General features: G+C 44.8%; 1 protein-coding gene across 2 annotated transcripts; it reads right to left on the bottom strand.

Annotated features, from left to right (window-relative positions):
- Positions 1-392: 392 nt before the first annotated feature.
- Positions 393-19,373, bottom strand: SC5D (sterol-C5-desaturase). Of its 2 annotated transcripts, XM_062197222.1 has the most exons (6): positions 19,285-19,341; positions 10,959-11,119; positions 6,821-7,038; positions 5,004-5,136; positions 2,273-2,373; positions 393-1,951 (listed from the first exon to the last, which is right to left on the bottom strand). In XM_062197222.1, exons 3-6 carry the CDS (start codon positions 7,028-7,030, stop codon positions 1,496-1,498), a joined length of 900 nt encoding a protein of 299 aa, XP_062053206.1. In that variant the 5' UTR covers positions 7,031-7,038; positions 10,959-11,119; positions 19,285-19,341; the 3' UTR covers positions 393-1,495. The 2 variants fall into 2 exon arrangements, with proteins under 2 accessions (XP_062053206.1, XP_062053205.1); XM_062197221.1 differs by lacking the exon at positions 10,959-11,119 and having other exon boundaries at positions 19,285-19,373.
- Between the last annotated feature and the right edge of the window lie 879 nt (positions 19,374-20,252).

Below are 20,252 nucleotides of genomic sequence, written 5' to 3'. Positions count from 1 at the left end.
GAAAAGCTCCCACACATCAGTTCTTATTCTTACTAGGAACAGTGTGTTTATTTCACTCCTTAATTGCCTTCTTTCTCTTGGGCAAAGGGAGCCCTGGGGGCAGGTGGGGTGAGTGAAAAGAACCCACCTGCATTTACCAGCTGACGAACACTAACTGTGCACTGGGACAGGCAAGACAGCCTCGCGACACTCACTCAAACAGAAAAACAAGAAAACATTTTCTTCTGGATCTCAGACATTAAATTTCAATCTAACAAAGATGTGAAATACAACAGAATATTCTATCTCTTTCTCCACTTGATACTGAACATCTTGAGGTGTTCGAACTCAGTTCTAACAATCCACATAATTTCTACAGTTTCAAATAGACACAAACTTGGTGCAAACAAGACTTTCTGCTATCAGATTTAACTGATACAGTTTAATAATCATGATCAGCTTTTATTGATTTTTACATAAATAGTTTATAGAATGCCTTTACAAACCATGTTTTCCCAATATTTATGCTACAATACACATTCCTTTAGGAAAGTATATTTGCTGAGGAAGTGGAGAAAAATGAAGCAACAGTAAGATTGCAAAACAAACCTTCAGTGATAGGCATATATATTTGGCAATAATTTCCTTTCATAAAAAATTACAAGTTTGTAACTTCAAAACATACCAAAAGTGCAGTGCATCAATTTAATTAAAAAATCGGTTGTGCCAAATATAATACCTGGGCATCAAAACTTCCCTTTCTAAATATATTCAGATGCACACATTTTTTACACTTATTAAATAATGGTTGCAAAGAGTAACCATCAAAATCTTAGTTACATAATCCCAGCTCTGGATTAAGTCATGGTAGTATTGGTATTTTTTAAAATTCACATTTATGTATTCATCAGTAAAACAGAATACTTGGTAATATTCCCAGAGAAAGAGCCTATGTGTAGGAAGAGGACACTCTTGTCACACACCTGCTATTACCTAGTTCATTTACACAGCCAGTAATGCAGAACTTGTTTCTCACACAGATGTTTCCAGCTGAACAAAATACTACAATCATTATCATGCTAACACTGAAGAATGAACCATTCCTGAAGGAAGGAACCATCTTGACATTAGTATTTCTTGTTACAGTGCTTAGTCTTGGTATTACTAAGCACAAAGAATTTGTCTTAAAGAACATGGGAGGATTAAGGCAAAAGAACTCAGCCTGCCCCCTCAGTTGTTTACTCTTTAGCTTGTTTAAAATTGTTGCTGAGGCTGTACAAATCACAGCTCTGTGGGCTGAAAAGACCAGTCGTCCCGGGGACCCACATGGGGTATGCTAAGTGAGATTAGAATCCTGGTGCTCACAGCATCTTCCCTGGGTCTAGCATCAATGACCACTGCTCAGCAACTCCCACACTGCTCACTCTCAAACGACACCACTCACTTGCTATGTAGCTTGGCTGTACGAAGGTTACTTTTCATTATTAAAAATACCTAAGAAGAACTGGACAATAATCTATTCAGTCTTGGTAAACTCTCCATTGGATAGTTTGTCATTCTTAGGATCGTTTTCTGCATGGCTGTTGCACTGTTCTTCGGTCATCTTCCTCACGTAATTCAGAGGCCCCTTCCCCTCGAAAGAGGAAGGATTTTTGAACGAGCCTCCAATTCTATCCCACAAAGTGAAATACTGTCCATAGTTGTAGTCAAAGAACATGTGGTGGTCTGTGTGGTGAGCTGAGCCATTAATAAATGGCTTTAACACGTGGGGGACGCGAAAATCCCCATCATGAATGGAAATCGTCCAGATGTTAACCAAGACGTACAAGCCCAAATAAACCACCTTGTGTAATGGAAAGACAAAAGGGTAGATGTGGTAAGGCAGACTCTGAAGGAAGCCATCCACAGGGTGAAACGCGTGACTTGCGAATGGAGTGGGAATCTTCCAGATGTGATGAGGCTTATGTATGCGCTGGAGAAGAGGAGCACACAGTTAGCAACACCGACTTCACTCTGCGCTACAGTTCAGCTGAGCTCTGCACATTTGTTGTGGAAACAACCTGAACCAAAATCCTAGGACCTAGCAACATCACCTTATAAAATGCCCTTCTTCTTTACCCCGGATGGTGACAATTGAAGTCCATAAAGATTAGGAACAAAATTTACCTGGCACCTGACCTGACTATGGGTAGGCAGGCACTTACAGTAATGGAAATTCTTAGAAATGAGAACACATTTCCTACACTGCTGAAATGTGTGACATCTGTCCTCTCTCCCCCACACAGGAATTTACCTTATACACCAGTCTGTGATGAAGGCCTCTGTGAATCCAGTAGATAAGCATGTCGGTGAAAAAGAGGAAGGAAATCACACTGAAAACGAGCTGGATCCAGCCTAGAAAACAGAACAGCAGGACCAAGATTTGGCTCTCAGCATTAGAGTTTACTTTTTTGTTTGTTTGTTTTTTTTGTTAATATTTATTTTATTTAGCTGGAAGGCAGAGCTACAGAGGGAGGGTGAGAGACAGAGAAGTAGAGAAGTAGAGAGAGAGAGAGAGAGAGAGAGAGAATGTTCTATCTGCTGCCAGACTGAAGCCAGGAGCTTCTTCCAGGTCTCCCACATGGGTGCAAGGGCCCAAGGACTTGGGCCATCCTCCACTGCTTTCCCAGACACATTAGCAGGGAGCTGGATGGGAAGTGGAGCAGATGGGACTAAAATTGGTGCCCATATGTGATGCTGGCCTGCGGACAGCAACTTTACCCACTGTGCCACGACCCTGCCCCCATTTTTTAAAAAATGTATTTATTTCTTTTCATTTTTTTCATTTAAAAGGCAGAGAGAGAGAGAGAGAGATGTCTTTCCAAATGCCCACAACAGCTGGGGCAGGACCAGGCTGAGGCTAAGAGCCAGGAACTCAATCAAAATCTCCCTCCCGAGTGGCAGGGACCCAAATACCTGAGCCATCAGCTGCTGCTGCCCAGGCTGCACACTGGCAGGAAGCTGGACTCAGAGGCAGAGCTCCCAAGGGGCACCTGCACCCAGCGCCCGCCCCAGGAGTTTACTGTTACACATCCATCCCAGTTCCCACTGCAATCCGAAACTCACAATCCGCAAGTGACCTGTTTGGGCTAATTCACTGTATTATAAATTAATCTCCCCTGACTCCTTGGAACGTAGTCATTTCTTCATTTCCCTCTCACAGTAACCTGAAACATCCTGCAAAAATGCTTCTTCGTTAAACTATAAAGATATTTATGAGACAAGAAAAGGACACTCGAGTTATCTTTATTATTTAAATCTCTGGAAATAATGCTAATTAATCATCTCTTTCCTATTAATCTTTCTAAGACAAATCTTTACATATTATCTCTCTGCTCAGAACTTTATTTTCCACTAAGTACCCTCAATTCTGGGGCCCAGCCCTGTCTTAACTTGCCAACCTCACTATTCTTATGATCCTGCTCTAACCCGCCTGCTTTCTTGGGTGTCTTCCCAATGTTTTTATGCAAACTGTTCTACAAAGCTGGAATGCCCTCCTGCCCTCACCTTTCCTCACAATCCTGCTGCTCACTATTCAAGGCCGAGGCACTCCGGCACCACCATGGACAGCTTCTGTTCCTTCCCCTAAGTATTTAACCTAGTAGAGAGCAGGGTTCTGGTGCCAGCAGGCCTGGGCTCCGGTCTCAGAGCCACCACGTTTTCTGAGTGACCCATGTGAGTTCCCAGAACTGTTCATCTAGTTTACTCACTTATAAAAGGAGTAAAATAATATGGGGGGGGCGGTGGTGGTGGTGGTGCTGTGGTGTAAGTGGGTAAAGCCACCACCTGCAGTGCTGGCATCCCATATGGGTGCTAGTTTGAGTCCCGGTTGCTCTACTTCCTCATCCAGCTCTTTGCTATGGCCTAGGAAAGCAGTGGAAGATGGCCCAAGCCCTTGGGCCCCACCTGTTTGGGAGACCTGGAGGAAGCTCCTGGCTCCTGGCTTCAGATCGTCCCAGCTCCAGCTAATGTGGCTATATGGGGAGTGAACCAGTGGATAGAGGACTTCATTCTCTCTCTCTCTGTCTCTGCCTCCCTGTAACTCTGCCTTTCAAATAAATAATCTTTAAAAAAAAAATAATAATGAGGGTACTTCAAAAAATTCATGGAAAAATAGAATTAAAAGGTAAGTTTTTATTTTGATGCAAAATTTTTTGAATGTATAAGCAGGTTTTTCATAATACACATTTCCCTTGAACTTTTTGAAGATCCTATGTAATGCATGGATCTGAAAAACTTTTTTGGATCAAAATAAACTTAGCTTTTATTCCACTTTTCCATGAACTTTTTGAAATGCCTTATTAGTACCTATCTTAGAATTCTTACAGAAAAAAATGGATTGACACATGTGAAGAACTTAAGAACTGTTGACAAGTACATATGAACATTCAATAAATGCTAGCTATTATTCTTTCTATATACCAGAAGCATATCGTAATGAAATATTTTCAAAATTTCACAAAAGTTGTCATACAGGACTGGTTATAATAGAACAAGGGAACAATCCAACAGCTGAACAAGTAAAAATCATTGAAATAAATTACTGATATCCATCCAATGAAGAACTATAACTAAAATACTTATGCTAGTATAATATCAATATTCACTGACATAAAAATATAGCTGTATTTACTGCCACAAGAAAAACGTGACAGTCCCAAACCAACATGCATAGCAGGATCTCATTTTGTAACGTAAATAATGAAATACACAGGCATAGAAAAGTGAGAGGCTGTATGCCAAACGATGAACAGCTTATAGGAAGCAGGATAATGAACTTCTAAAAAAATCTGTAATTTCTGATTTTCAGAAATTACCATCTACTACTTGACTTAAGTTTGAATTCAGTAAGGATAAGAGAAAACAAACACTCCGATCTTCACTCAGGCACAATTTTATCTACAACAGATTTTAGACTTCGTTCTTTAAAGAAGTCAACCTGTGCATATATCATTCTGCAGCTGATGGTCTTACTGTTTACTTACCATTCGGGAACTCTCCTATGTCATCATACAACTTGCTGTAACCTCTTAGCTCCAGCAGGAACAATGAAACAGTGGGAATACTTATCCATGGCAATGACTGGACCGTAAACTTAATCTCCCGGTAGACTTGATTCTGAAATTGAAATTTCCAATACTTCAAAATCAAAAAATCTCTGTTACATAGAGCTAACATAAAATTGTTTTTGACAGGACTTTTAAAATTCTTTTCTATTAAGGGACTCACCTTCAGTTTCTACACAATTGTAACAGAAGGGCAAGGATGTATGAGAAAAACATCCCTTTTGTGTTGAGTAAATGGGATACATATTTTAAATTCTGAAACCTTTTATCCTTCCACAAAATCCGTAATTTTTTAAAAGATGTATTTATTTATTTGAAAGAGTTAGAGAGAGAGAGGTAGAAGGAAAGAGAGACAGAGAGATCTTCCATCCCCTGGTTCACTCCCCAGATATCCGCAACAACCGGGGCTGGGTCAGGAGCTTCAACTGGGTCTCCCACATGGGTGGCAGAGACCCAGATAGTTGGGCCATCTTCCACTGCTTTTTCCCAGGCCATTAGCAGGGAGCTGGATCAGAAGTGGAGCAGCTGGGACACAAACTGGCACTCATGGGATGCCAGTGTCACCGGTGTTAGCTTCACATACTATGCCAGCCCCTAGACTCTGTATTTTAAATTTCTATTTATGTAATAGTCATTTCTTTCTTTCTTATTTATTTATTTGAAAGTCAGAGTTACACATAGAGAGGAGAGGCAGAGAGACAGAGAGGTCTTCCCTTTGATGGTTCACTCCCCAATTGGCCAGAATGGCCGGAGCTGTGCTGATCCGAAGCCAGGAGCTCCTTCCGGGTCTCCCATGTGGGTGCAGGGGCCCAAGGGCTTGGGCCATCTTCTATTACTTTCCCAGGCCATAGCAGAGAGCTGGATTGGAAGTGGAACATCTGGGTCTCAAACTGGTGCCCATATGGGATGCCGGCACTTCAGGCCAGGGCGTTAACCCACTGTGCCACAGCACCGGCCCTGCAATAGTCATTTCTTTCATAATTAACTTCCATTCCTCAAGCTATTTTTCCCCAGTCCTTGGAGTAACTGATAAATACAAATAATTGAAATAGAAAAATGATTATTGAAGTGAGCATTGTGTATAGCAGGTTAAACTGGTGAGACAACCACATCCCATAGAGTAGATGGGATCAAGTCTCACCTCTGCCTCCAATCCAGCTTCCTGCCAATGCACCTGGAGGCAGCAGATGGTGGCTCAAGTACTTGGGTCCTTACCATCCATGTGTGAGATCTGGATGGAGTTCCTGGCTTCAGCCTGGCCCAGCCCTGCCTGATGCAGGCATTTGGGGAATGAACCAGGAAGTGAAAGATCTCCCTCTTCCCTCTCTCTGTATCTCCATCTTTGTCAGTCTGCCTTTCAAAGAAAGAAAGAAAGAAATCTTAAAAAATACCTATGGTAAAAATACATTTCAGCTTTTGAGAGTTAAACAGTAAAATAATTACATCAGATGTGTGTTTATTTATTTGCAAACATTATCAAAGAAATTTCCACCTATGTATCCAGTAAAAGATTCTAAATGTATAGTTTTTTTAAGAGGCATTCATTTATATGTTAAAGTAAGGAAAGGAGAGAGGTGATTAGCCCTCAAAAAACCACATAACCCATTTGGGGTTGGTTTCAAAAATTTTATTTAATGGTTACATATAAGCAGTTTAACCTGAAGAATCTCATAAATACAACATACTGCTATTTTGAGTGTAACAGCTGTTGGAAAATAGGTACAGAAATCTCTTACCTTTAAAAATTGTGGATGCTTCATTAACGCATGATCAAAGACAAAGTAGTAGCTCAGGGTTGCACAGAAGAAATACAGGATGTAAGCGCCAAGGTTGGTTACAATGAGGAGACTGATCGTTTGCCGGAAGATGTCATCCTCTGGCCATGTGGCTGGATAGACATACGGCGTGAAGAAGTAGTAATCTGCCGCTCCGAGAACAAGGTCCATCTCCGCTCCTGGGAGAGGCACAGGCACCATCACTTACCAGGTGAACATGCTTCTAAGCAACGTTCAGAGAGACTATGGATGAGGTTCCTGATTTAAGAGCAATTAGGGAGTCTTCCACCGTCCTACGCCCCTACATGCCATCTTTAGAGCCGGCATTGAGCTAAATGTCATCTCTAGCCCATCTCCTCATTATACACGGGGATACTGAAGCTCTGTGGGGGAAACTGAGACCCAGGAAGTGTTCCCCTAGGGTCAGGCTGGCAAGTGGCATCCGCCCCGCTCTGAGTCCACGTACTGTGTTTTCCTATTGTTTGCTACGGCAATGCAGCCAGCAGTGGGCACCAGAAACTCAGACAAACGGCTCTTCCTTCAGCTGCATCTCTCTCCTTCAAGGACTCCCAGTGCCCAGAGCTTTGTCTCAGGGAGGAGACCTAGGACAGATTCTGCAAAGGATATGGATGCCCCCAGAGCCATGGGACAGTCTGTTCTTTGACAGGAGGAAAGGCTCACCACTTTCAGCGAGGGGACAAAGGGATCAGTGTTCTTGGCGGCGAGAGCCAGAACACATTTATTTCTCTGCCCCAATCAACATCCTAGTTCAGGGGCTGGCACACTGTGGCCCACAGCCGGACGCAGAGGCGCTCTGGTAGGAAAGCTTACTGGAACAGTGTCACTGGGATGCGCACTGATTGCCTGGGGCTGCTTTCCATCCACAAAGGAGGCCGAGTCCTGCGCACTCAGTGTGACCCACAGAACCCAAATCACTAGCTATCTAACCTGCACCAGCAAGGCTGCCCGCTCCTATTCCAGACGGCACACTTCAGAAAACAAGTCTGTTCCACACTCACCCTCCTGTTACAACACAGGCCAGCAACACTCTGGCTGGCTTTTTATCCTTTAGGCTGGGCCCATTTTTCTTTGCATTAGTCACAGAGAAAAATGTGCTCAGCATTCTAAACCATCTCATGGATAACCGAAATTTCTGAACAACAAAAAACCCGTTTGAGATCCTGAAACTGCCTACCCACCTTATATTTCAGGTATTCAAGTGGCCTTCACCTGCCACATACTGGGCTGTGTAAATGAACACTGACTTAGGAAATAAAACAGCCTCGAGGAAAGCAAAATTATTTAAGATTTATTTATTTGAAAAGAAATGAACCTACAGAAAGAGGGGGAGACAGAGAGAGGGAGGGAGAGAGAGATCTTGCATCTGTTGGTTCACTCCCCAGATGCCTGCAACAATCAGGTGAGGCCAGGCTGAAGCCAGGGGCCAGAACTCCAACTGGGTCTCCCACACGGACAGCAGGAATCCAAGCACCTGGGCCATCATCTGCTGCCTCTCAAGTGCATTAGCAGGAAGCTGAATTGGAAGCCCAGGCAGGCCTCGATTCCAGACACCCTGGTGTGGGATGTGGACACGGCAACTTACTCTACTGAACCATAATGCCTGCTTCTCTTAAAACACTTATCATTTGTAACCTGTTCCCCCCACTAAATCCCACATAGTTTACAACATTAAACTGACTCTGGATACCAATTGTCATCTCTCTCTTGGCTTTCAGAGCAACCGTATTTATTAGTTTCCCATGAAGCCTTGTAGTATTTTTCCATGAAAGAGCAAACACCTACACATTTTTTCTTTTCCATCTTCCTTACAAAAAAATGGCAATATATATGCACACTGTGACGTTCCTTTCTTTTTTACATAACATGTATGTCTTGGAAGTCGGTCTACCTCGAAGTAAAGAATACTGTCATTCTTGGTTTTTAAACAGCTCTCAGATATAATTCACATATTATTAAATTATGGCTGGCTTTCATCGTTTATGACAGACTCGCTCATACTTCACTGCATTATCCAGAGAAAACCTGGCCCTCTTCATCTTTCTTCATTCCTCTTTCTGTTCCTCAGCTGGGATAATCAAATGTGTTACTTTCAGGTTCTCTGACTCTCTGTTCTGTCAACACAAGTCTTTTGTTGAGCTTGACAATTTTTAATTTTAGTTACTGTACTTTTCAGCTCCCAAATTTCTACTTGATTCTTTTAAAAATGTTCTATCAGTTTATATTCTCTAATTATGGGAAACTGGTTTTATACTTTTTTTTAGTTATTTAAATATGGTGTTCTTTCATTCTTTCACCAAATTTATATTTATAGTAGCTGATTTAGAGTCTCTGGTCAGTTAAGTCCAACATCTTGGGGCCGGCGCTGTGGCGTCGTAGGTTAAGCCTCTGCCTGTGGCATCCACATCCCATATGGGTGCTGGTTCGTGTCCCAGTTGCTCCTTTTCTGATCCAGCTCTCGGCTATGGCCTAGAAAAGCAGGGGAAGATGGCTCAAGTGCTTGGGCCCCTGCACCCATGTGGGAGACCCAGAAGAAGCTCTTGGCTCCTGGCTTCGGGTCAGCTAAGGTCGACATTGCAGCCATTTGGGGAGTAAATCAGCAGATGGAAGACCTCTTTGTCTGTAACTATGTCTCTCAATTAAATATTTTTTTTTAAAAAAAGAAATATATGGGTTAACAGACGAGATAATTAAAACAGTAAAAGTCCAACATCTTTGTTTCTTAAGGACAGTTTCCACTCAGCGTCCTTTCAGTGTATATGGGCCATCACTCTCTTGTTTCTTTGTGTGCCCTGTCATTTTTTGTGGAAAGTGGCAGATTCCCTGTGTGCCTGCCCTGGGGCTCAATGCCCCTGCTGTTGATCAGCAAGCTATCTTCCTCAACTCTGACACCTGCATCTATTGTTACATTCCTTGAATGTCGGGAACCAATCAGCTTGGGCTCTGGTTTCATCACTTGTGTGGGGAATTTACGCCTCTGGCCCTAGCCTTCACTTCCTGCTGGTGTGGACACCTGAGGTCAGCCACAGAGGAGAGGTTAGGGCCTTCTCCCATCTTTCTTGGGTATCTGCACAGCCCTGCTCATGGGAATCATTCTAAACCCCCAGGAAAGTCAGAGCTTTTAAGCACCTCCTGCCGACATCCCATTCCATGGTGGTGTTTGCTTTCACTTTAAATGTTGGGGGATGGATTTGGGGGGTGAGGTTCAGGTTCGTGTTAGTGCCAATTGGTCACAGTGCCCCAGAAGCTGAATTGTAAACAAGGAATGTTCTTGACAAATACCCTAGACAGAACCATTCACAAAGAGTAAGCTCTGACAAGCCAGAGGAAGGAAAAGGCTTGAGAACGAAGCTTTTCAGAGACCTGGCAGAGAGGCCAGACAGTGACGTCCTGCGAACAGGGCAGGGGGAGCTGTGCGCTAGAGCTGCTCTGTCCCTCCCAAGCGGGCAGGTTGCTGTCTGTCATGGACACCGTGTTGCAAGGCTGTTAGGTGGGGGAGGATAGGCGGGGGAAGAGAGCCAGGTAAAATGCCACCAAGCTCCCTGTTCTTACTGGGATTTAGCCATTTTTCTCAAATAAATGCTTCTAGACCTTTAACTCCCAGAGGTTTTTTTCGTTTTTGTTTTTAAAGTTCATTTGGACAACTTTTGTCAGTTTGTGTTGCTTTTATAGAGGAAATTTTAGAAGGTTCCCATTCTGCTACTGTGGAAGCCATCACCTGCTTTTTTTTATAGTGAAAGTTCTTACCTAAAGTAAGTATTTACTTTTTTTTTTTTTTTTAAGATTTATTTATTTGAAAGAGAGAGAGATCTTTCATCCACTGGTTCACTTTCCATATGGCTGCAATGGCCAGGGCTGGGCTGGGCTAAAGTTAGACTCAAGAGCTTCTTCCAAGTCTCCCACGTGGGTGCAGGGCCATCTTTCATTACTTTTTTCAGGCCATTAGCAGGGAGCTGGATTGGAAATGGAACAGCTGGGACACGAACTGGTGCCCATATGGGATGCTGGCATCACAGGCAGTGGCTTTACCTGCTATGTCACAATGCCCACCCCTACTTGCTTCTTACAGTACCGTTCTTACTTAAAACATGGCATCAGGGCTGGTGTCTGCTTCAGCGGTTAAGATGCCGGTATTCTAGAGCAGAGCGCCTGGCTTCAAGTCCTTTCACTGTTTCAGATCCAGCTTCCTGCTGATGTACACCCTGGAGGCAGCAGGTGATGGCTGTCTCTGTCTCTGCAATTCTGCATTTCAAGTAAAAATAAAAGCTTATAAAAATAGGCAAAAAAAAAATAGCATCAGATATATTTTGGAATTCAGAATTTCTAGATTGTAAACTCTAGAAATTATGGGCCATAATATAAGCCAATCAGTGAATACCTTAACATCAGTTTATCAAAAGTATGAATATTCAAGTACGATAAAAACGTAAACAGTATTACAGTTTATTTGTATGATATTCATGCAGTAATTATATATGCAATGTAATTACCCATATAGTTTAATAACTGACAGATGAAAAACAGAATTGGTACAGACTATAAATACTTCAGTACTTCTCTTTTTCAAGGAAAACAGTAAACTTCCAAATACATACAAAATCAAAGTTAAATCCACACAAACAGTAAACTTCCAAAGTTAAATCCACACGTGCATGCACACATGTGAGTGCACGTAATAAATATTCGTTGCATCTGGAAGATGAAAATCTTCAAGAGAAGGGTCCACTGGGCTGGAAGCAGACCTTGAGGATGGGCTGGGATGAGGATTCTCAAGGGACAAAGTAACACTACCCTAGATGGCCCTCTGAAAAGACTTCTACCCATGTCATCTGTCTTATTCACATGTTTCTGCATAAACAACTGGTGTTTAATTAATCACCATAATGTCTTCAGCGATGTTCCCACCTGGGTTCACAATGCAGCCACTGCTGTCATCACTATCGCTGTCACACTATCCGCAAGCTTGTGTGTGCTGAACAACCTTCCAGCAATTTCCCCATTACTCACGAAACGCCTCATGGAAGTGTCAGGATCAATGTTAATCATTCCTTCACTTTTGACTTTTCCTGGCTTATTTATGGGATTGGCCATTAAATCTAAGGTGTAATGAATGAGGTTAGGTATCATCTTCTCATTAGTGACAGGAAATTCTTCCAAAAATTTGCATGCTCACTTTCAAACTTCACTGTCAGCCTAAAATGTTAGGCAGTAATTAATGCTGATTTATCAACATCATCTCAAGCATGAAGTAATTCTGAGAACAGGATCTTTACAACTAACCTTGTACAGGAAGTTCTGATTCCTGGACCTCTGCGAACTGCACTGGGGTATGAGTTTAACCCTTGTTTTTCCTAGAGCACAACATTCCTTGGTGAAAAAGGCTGTATTCTAATGACGGTAGGTAGGGAAATGCCCAAAGCACTACTTTCACACAAAGTTGAGGACGAGAAAACACAAGAGTTTTCTAAGAGTAATACAATTTTTCAACTGTCTTTTGCCACACTTTTGGATATTTTTAAGCACACTGCTTCCTAAATTGTTGCTGTTGATTTCTCAACAATGTCGCAGTGGATTCGTTTCTGAGAGGAGCAGCGTGGTGGGGGCAAGAGGCGCGGAGTCACCACACAGACCCCGGGAGTCCGGTGAAAGTGGGCTTGAGGCGAGCAGCCCGCAGACTCTTCATTACAGTTGGTACAACAGCTTATATAGCCAAGACCAGCCAATCTGGTCAAGGGGCGGTCTATACCCCAACCAATCACGGCCTGTTGCCAGGCAGTTTCAAATCCATCCAATCACAGCCTGTCGCCAGGCAGGCTCCATTGCCAGGTGGGTTTCAAAGCCATTCCTGAATAACTGACGCTCGCTTGCCAGTGGCCACCTTGGCATGGCCTTCTCATTCCACCACACTAAATGTCTGAATCCTGCCTTCTAACAGTAATATTCCTCTTCAGTACTGGTTCTCTGTACATGCTAGCATGCTGCACGATCAACAAGGCAGCCAGTGGCATTTGCTTCCTTCCATATGTCAATCTACTTAATGAAAACATGGTTAGGATCTTCGGTCCATCCCATGCAATGGTTTCCTATCTCCCATTAGTTCTTGGTCCTTGTTGCCACTACAAAATGTCATTCTATTTTTCTAGTTTAAAAAAAAAAAAAAACATTTGTTTACTTATTTGAGTGACAGATAAAGGGTGAGACAGAGACCTTCCATCTTCTGGCTCACTTCACCTGTAACAGCTGGGGCTAGGGCAGGCTGAAATCAGGAGCCAGGAATTCCATCTGGGTCTCCTATGGGTGTGGCAGGTGCCCCACTTTCCCAGGTACACTGAAGGGAGCCGGATCCAAAGCAGAGAAGCCAGAAATCCCATATGGGATGCCTGCTGAAGCTTAACCCACTGTGCCACAACGCAGGCCCCTGTCTTTCTAGTTTGAGTCACATTTGGTGGCAGCTGCTGCTGGCTCCTTCAAGGGGATGCTCCACAGATGCACCAAGGCAAGCTTCTAACAACAGCTCCACACCCTGGGCTACCAATCGTCACAGACATTTCCACGTACTCTCATGGGTACCCACCAGGCTGTCTTAGCCTATTTTTGATATTTTTACATGGGATTACATCCAAAGTAATAAAGCAACGAAACAGCAAAACAGTATCGCAAACAAAAGGCAAAAATTCCTGGTAGGTGCACCAAGACACAACAGGCACCTCAGTCAGCTGGAGTCGGGATTTCTCACCAAATGAGCCTGAGTACTGAACTTGACAGAAATAAATAACCTTTTGGTTTTCAGAGTTTTCCAGACTTTGAGATATTCATCAAATGGGAAAAAAAGGAATTTCAGTGTGTATTTAATCTACATTTAAGTTATTATGAGTGAGGTTGATCATCACTTCATATATTTCAGTGAATTATGTTTTTATCATCTGTACAGTTTCCTACTAGGATTTTAGTTTCTTCATAAAAATCAAATTCTAGAAGTTTTTATGTATTAGGAACTTTTTAAAATTTTGCTTTATGATATGCTTTCCTCATGAATTGCAAACATTTTTCTCACTTTGTTAGGGAAATACAAATTTGATTAGTCCAAAGCCAGATATTGATAGATAGCTTCCATCATATATACCATTGTCGATTCATCCAAATGGCAATTTATTAAGAGGCAAACACTATACTAGGTAATGAGCTTGGGAAATGAAAAAGATCCTGTCTAAATCGTTTCTAAAGTAAAAAAAAAAAAAAAACTGAAGAAAGAGGGAGAGTGCTGTAATAAAGGTGTATAAATAAATCCTATGGAGTCAGAAAGATAACACAGCTACCCCCTCTTACTGTAAAAGGCTTCGTAACAGATATGACATTCCACCTGAGCTTTGAAGGACAGTTTCAGAGGCAAGTGTAAGGGACAGCCATTTCAAGTAGAAGCGAGCACTGCACACTCATTCCTCTCTGGATTTGGTTGGGGGGTGCCAGTGTGACGGGGTGAAGGACGGGGGAAAGAACGTTAGGGGACGAACCCGGCAAAAGGAGAGCAGTGTCAGACTCTCAGGGGGTCTGCTGCCTTCCTAAGGACTGCACACTTCTCTCCTGTAAGAGGCTTCTGAGCAGGAAGGGGGTATTATCAGATCCATGTTTCATAAATATCATTCCACTGGGAAGATGAAGTACTGATAAGGAACAGAGAGACTAGTGCGGCCACTCTGGTGCTGTACTAAGCCGGAGAAGATGCCAGCTGGACCGCAGGTAGTGGCTGTGACAATCACTGAAGATTTAGCAGGTAGAATAACCCACAGGACTTTGATAACTCCCAGATCCTGGAATGTGAAGGGGGAGATATCTGGGATGACTGTGAGATTTCATCTTGCTTGAGTAGCTGGTGGCGTCAGTATAACTGGAGTAATAAATACGGGGAGAGCTAGTAGATTTGGGAAACGCAGGAATACAGGGTGGCTAGGGAATGGCAGGCTCAGTTTGGGTCTGAACCTGATCTCTCGTGGCTCATCTAGACTCCTAGATAGAAGCTGTAGCCACATGTTGATAGGAATCTGAAATTGAAAAGCAAGCCCAATGTACAGGCAGTAGTCAAAGTCATGAATGGTGAAGACTGTCAAGCAACAGTGTAGCAGGGGAGGCGCACTAAGTAAAACCCATGAACACAAACATTTAATCAGGGAAAAGGTCATCGCTGCACTGCTAAAGGTTGGTCAGAGTTGATGCACTAACCTACATGTTACCCATAATGCCCAAGACCCTAATTCAATGTGGTACCTGGAACAGTATGGTATAGACAACAACAACTCAAACATGTACTACAAATCATCTTCACTCAATCCTTAATATCAGATGTAAGTAAAAACCTTAATAAGGTTCTTAACTTTGAAAAGCTCTCTAATGTTGCTTTTGTCTGAAAACCACACTACCTGTGTTATGTTCATGCTCCCTGCACATTATTGTTCTAACAGTAAACCCATGCCAGGAAGGCAGGAGGAAGTGGACCTCAGCCAGTCTACAGGCAGTTTAGATACAGACAAAGTAAACCTGTTCTCAGAGCTTTTAGAAGTTTGGTTTTGGGGGCCAGTGCTGTGGCTCACTCACTTGGTTAATCCTCTGCCTGTGGCACTGGCATCCATATGGGCGCTGGGTTCTAGTCCCGGTTGCTCCTCTTCCAGTCCAGCTCTCTGCTGTGGCCGGGGGGGGGGGGGGGGGGGGGAGTGGAGGATGGCCCGAGTGCTACGGCCTCTGCACCTGCACGGGAGACCAGGAGGAAGCACCTGACTCCTGGCTTTGGATTGGCATAGCTCTGGCCGTAGCAGCAATTTGGGGGGTGAACCAACGGAAGGAAGACCTTCCTCTCTGTCTCTCTCTCACTGTTTATCTGTCAAATGAATTTAAAAAATAATAATAATTAAAAAAAAGAAGTTTGGTTTCAATTAACGCTCTTGGTTGAATGTGGTATTAGGTATTCATGAACATATTCGGCACTATAAAACACAATTTTTAAAAATTTAAATGGCAGCAAAAGTGTTTGGAATCCATGTGTACATGAGGTTTCAAAAAGTTTATGGAAAATGTGTATTATGAAAAAGGATTTCAAAAAATTTTTTGTACCAAAACCTTTTAATTACACTTTCCATGGACTTTCGAAGCATGCTTCTCATACTGCTGTAATTTTTGACGTCTATCACATGAAATCTTCTAGAATCAGGAAGATCTCACAACTGCAAGTGCACTCTGAAGTTAACCCAGCTCCGTGACTTGGAGATAACACACCTATGTTGCAGACTCATAAGGCTTAGAGACTAAGCAGTCTTTTGACGCAAGCAGACAAATAGGATGCACTCAACAAACAGGAGTTACGAACTACTGTCACGACAGACAAACCTGAATCGTCCTGACTACTTCAACATAAAGCAGAAACAGGAACTATTTGATTTTTCTTCAAAATAAATTGATAATGGATACTATTATGATCTGCTAAATGCTAGCTACTATTGGCTGTCGCCGTGGCTTAACAGGCTAATCCTCCGCCTTGCGGCGCTGGCACACCGGGTTCTAGTCCCGGTCGGGGCACCGATCCTGTCCCGGTTGCCCCTCTTCCAGGCCAGCTCTCTGCTGTGGCCAGGGAGTGCAGTGGAGGATGGCCCAAGTTCTTGGGCCCTGCACCCCATGGGTGACCAGGAGAAGCACCTGGCTCCTGCCATCGGATCAGCACGTTGCACCGGCCGTAGTGCGCCTACCGCGGCGGCCATTGGAGGGTGAACCAACGGCAAAAAGGAAGACCTTTCTCTCTGTCTCCCTCTACTGTCCACTCTGCCTGTCAAAAAAATAAAATAAATAAATAAAAAAAAATTTAAAAAAAAATGCTAGCTACTATAAATACGTTACACATATGAACTCATTTAACCTTTTCAAGACACCACAAGAGTTAGGTACAAGTGTTATTTGTATTTTATAGATGAAGAAAGAGGGTACAGAAAATTCTTGCTCAGAGTCACAGAGTCAACAAATGCTGGAGACAGGACAGAAGCACAGATACTCTGGCTGCAAAGTCCGTGAACTCTCCCCGGGTCCTTCGGACTCACAATTACTAGCTCTACTCTTCAGCTCTTTAATTCTTTGAATTCTTATCGACTCTACCAGCTCACATAATTTTGCATATACTTTTGATAAGTTTTCTCCCCCTGAAGTCAGGGGTCCACAGACCCTAAGTATCACTGTCTAACACAGAAGCTTATGAAGTATTATTTTACTTTTAAAGAAATAAAGGAAACCCGGGACAGGTGTTGTGGCATAGTGGGTTGGCCTGTGATGCCAGCATCCCATATGAGCACTAGTTCGAGTCCCTGCTGCTCCACTTCTCATCCAGTTCCGTGCTAATGTGCCTGAGAAAGCAGCAGAAGATGGCCCAAGTCCTTGGGCACCTGCACCCATGTGGGAGATCCAGATGAAGCTCTGGGCTCCTGGCTCTGTACGGAAGCAGCTTCAGCCATTGCAGCCGATTGAGGAGTGAATCAACGGATGGAAGATATCTCTCTCAACTCTGCCTTTCAAATTAATCTCTCTCTCTCTCTTTTTAAAGATTTATTTATTTATTTGAAAGTCAGAGTTACACCTTTGAGGAGAGGCAGAGAGAGAGAGAGGTCTTCCATCTGCTGGTTCATTCCCCAGTTGGCTGCAATGGCCAGAGTTGTACTGATCTGAGGCCAGGAGCTTCCTTTGGGTCTCCCACGTGGGTGTAGGGGCCCAAGAACTTGGGCCGTCTTCTACTGCTTTCCCAGGCCATAGCAGAGAGCTGGATCGGGAGTGGAGCAGCCAGGACTCGAACTGGTGCCCATATCGGATGCCGGCACTGCAGGTAGCGGCTTTACCTGCTAAGCCACAGCGCCTGCCCAATTAACCTCTTAATAAATTTAAAAGAATTATTTATTTGAAAGACAGTTACAGAAAGAGGTAGAGACAGAGAGGTTTTTCATCTGCTAGTTCACTCCCCAAATGGCCACAGCGACCAAAGCTGAGCCCATCTGAAGCCAGGAGCCAGGAGCTTCATCTGGGTCTCCCACATGGGTGCAGGGGCCCAAGGACTTAGGCCATCTTCTGCTTTCCTAGGTGCATTAGCAGGGAGCTGGATGGGAAGTAGAGCAGCCGGGACTCGAACTGGCACCCATATGGATGCCAGAGCTGCAGCCCGGGGCTGCCACAGCGCCAGCCCCAATAATTTTTTTTTTAATAAAATCTTTCATAAAACACAATGAATAAAAACACCATAAGGCTTAGAATGACTGAGTCTACTATTACCTTTTGGATAGCTAACACTCACTGAGAACCAGCCATTATTTTAAGTGCTTTTTTGGGATAACTTTGTCAGACTCATTACTCTATGAAGCAGATGCTGCTATAATCCCCACTTTACAGACAGGGAACCTGAGGTCAGGAATGTGTAAAGAAGTTGCGCAGAAATGGTAACCTCCGTGATGCACACTCCAGTGCGGCCCTTTAACTACGACACAAATTTCTCAAGCTGACACCTGTGCACACAGGGAATCCTGAGTACCACCCCAGGCTAATCTCACTACAGGAGTTGGGAAAGCACACGGCAAATAATCGTAGGAACCCATTGATTATTTACGAGGTATGCATCATTAGAAGCTAAACAATGATGATGATATCAGGACAGGAGATCAGCCCAACACACTGGGCTGCCACAAATTTTGCAGGCTGGAAACTCGATCTACCAAGGTCATGTCTAGTTCACTTACAGCACCTGCTGTGACACAGGGGCGCCACTATGTAGGATGCTTCCTTTTCCTGGGCTGCTGAAAAGAGATGTTTGCTCCCTTCCCGTTTTCCCAGGCCGGGGACGCGTGTCCGTCCACCTCCGGCGCGCTGCAGCGACCTAGGCTTGCGCTGCAATGGTCAGAATTTCGGACACTCACCGGTTCCTCGATTCGGGGGCCCCTTTGGAAACCTCCCCCCTCCCAAAGATCGGAGGGAGATTCGTGGCAAAGGGAAGTACTAGTGCTCGCTGGCCTGGCCTCCCTTGGATAAGAAGCCCACCTCAAACCCTGCATTCTGGCTGGTCAAGCGCCGTCCACATGCCTGTCTCTCTCTGGTCCGGGCCTCCTCTCCCGCCCTGAAATGCCAGGTGTCCTCTGGCCTCGCCCCCTTCAGCCAGCCCGGGCCCCGCACGTCCCAGCACAGTCTGTTTTAAAGATGCCAGCCTCTCCCCGCGGCCAGCGCAGGAGTCCCGCTGGTTTTCGGCCCGTACCTGGCAGCTAGGAGGCTGGACCCAGGTGGACAAAGGTCCAGGTCCATCTTGGTCCAGCCGGGCTGACTCCCCTACATCTGCTTTTCGGCCCCTCCGCCCCGCGGCCCGCTCAGACGTGTTCCCCCCTGCTTCCGCCGCCCGTCCCTACCTGGAGAGGGTCCGCAGCCGCTCCGGGCGCTGGCGCTCCAGCGGCTACCACGGCGGGCGGCAGTCGCTGCGCTGGTGGGCTGGGTGGAGCGGGCGGAGCTCGGGCGCTGAGCGGCAGCGCGGCCAGCCAATCAGGGGCCGGCCGCATAAGCTGATATGACGGCGGATCGCGCGACTCGGCTGGGCCAGGCCCTGCGTGGTCACGTGAGTGCCGCGCGCCCGGGCACGCCCCCTCGGTGCTCCCTGGCGAAAGAGCGGGCGGGAACCCGGCCGCCGAGGATGGAGTGTCACGGTCCGTGTGTTCGGATCCGTGTGCTCGCTGTGAAACCGGCGCGGGCGTCCGTTGCCGACAGTTGTACTCAGCAGGTTAACGTCACGTTATTTGTGAGCACAGTCCTACAAAATGATGACCTTGAGAAAAATGACGCGCGACCTTGGCATCACCGGAAAAGTGCGTGGCGGCGGCATTTTCCCACGCGAGTGAGGGAGACGCAAATGAAAAATTTGGGATGCTCATATTTTCCTACCCCGGGCGTCCCTTTTGTATGGAGCGCTGACTGGCCAGAAGCTGGCTAAACCGGTTGCTGTGGGTGTTTAAATGGTGCTGGGAAGAGGGTAAGAGCAGACAGCGTCTCGCAGTAGAGTTGTTCGGGAGCGACGTGACAACGACTTCGGTTTAAAGGCCAAGTTGGTTTCTTATTGGCGTTTCCTGAGCACAGAAGTGCCTGTCTTCACAACTGCTTTCCTTATAAGGGACTTACTGGTCGGGCCCAATTGGGGAACTCGGCCCCTTCTGATAGGTTGCTGTGGATTTTTTCATATTTGAGGGTGGGGAAAACTGGTCCATTTCAGAGTTCAGTTTGATGAGGGCCCTTAGCACAGGTGACTCCATTCTGGTTTGATCTGGTCTGCTAGGGCTCAAGACCCCAAATGGCCTTCCATAAATTTCATTTTTCATAAAGATTTGTT

This window comes from Lepus europaeus, chromosome 7 (assembly GCF_033115175.1).
Source record: "Lepus europaeus isolate LE1 chromosome 7, mLepTim1.pri, whole genome shotgun sequence".
Lineage (NCBI taxonomy): Eukaryota > Metazoa > Chordata > Mammalia > Lagomorpha > Leporidae > Lepus > Lepus europaeus.
This window is presented reverse-complemented; position numbering and strand designations above follow the sequence as displayed.

Excerpts from the sequence above, each read along its gene's own strand:
- SC5D (XM_062197221.1), bottom strand. The coding sequence starts at position 7,030 with ATGGACCTTGTTCTCGGAGCGGCAGATTACTACTTCTTCACGCCGTAT. Across the intron at positions 5,137-6,820 it reads AGCATCCACAATTTTTAAAG|AATCAAGTCTACCGGGAGAT; the intron begins GTAAGAGATTTC and ends TTTCAATTTCAG. Across the intron at positions 1,952-2,272 it reads ATCACAGACTGGTGTATAAG|CGCATACATAAGCCTCATCA; the intron begins GTAAATTCCTGT and ends CCTCTTCTCCAG.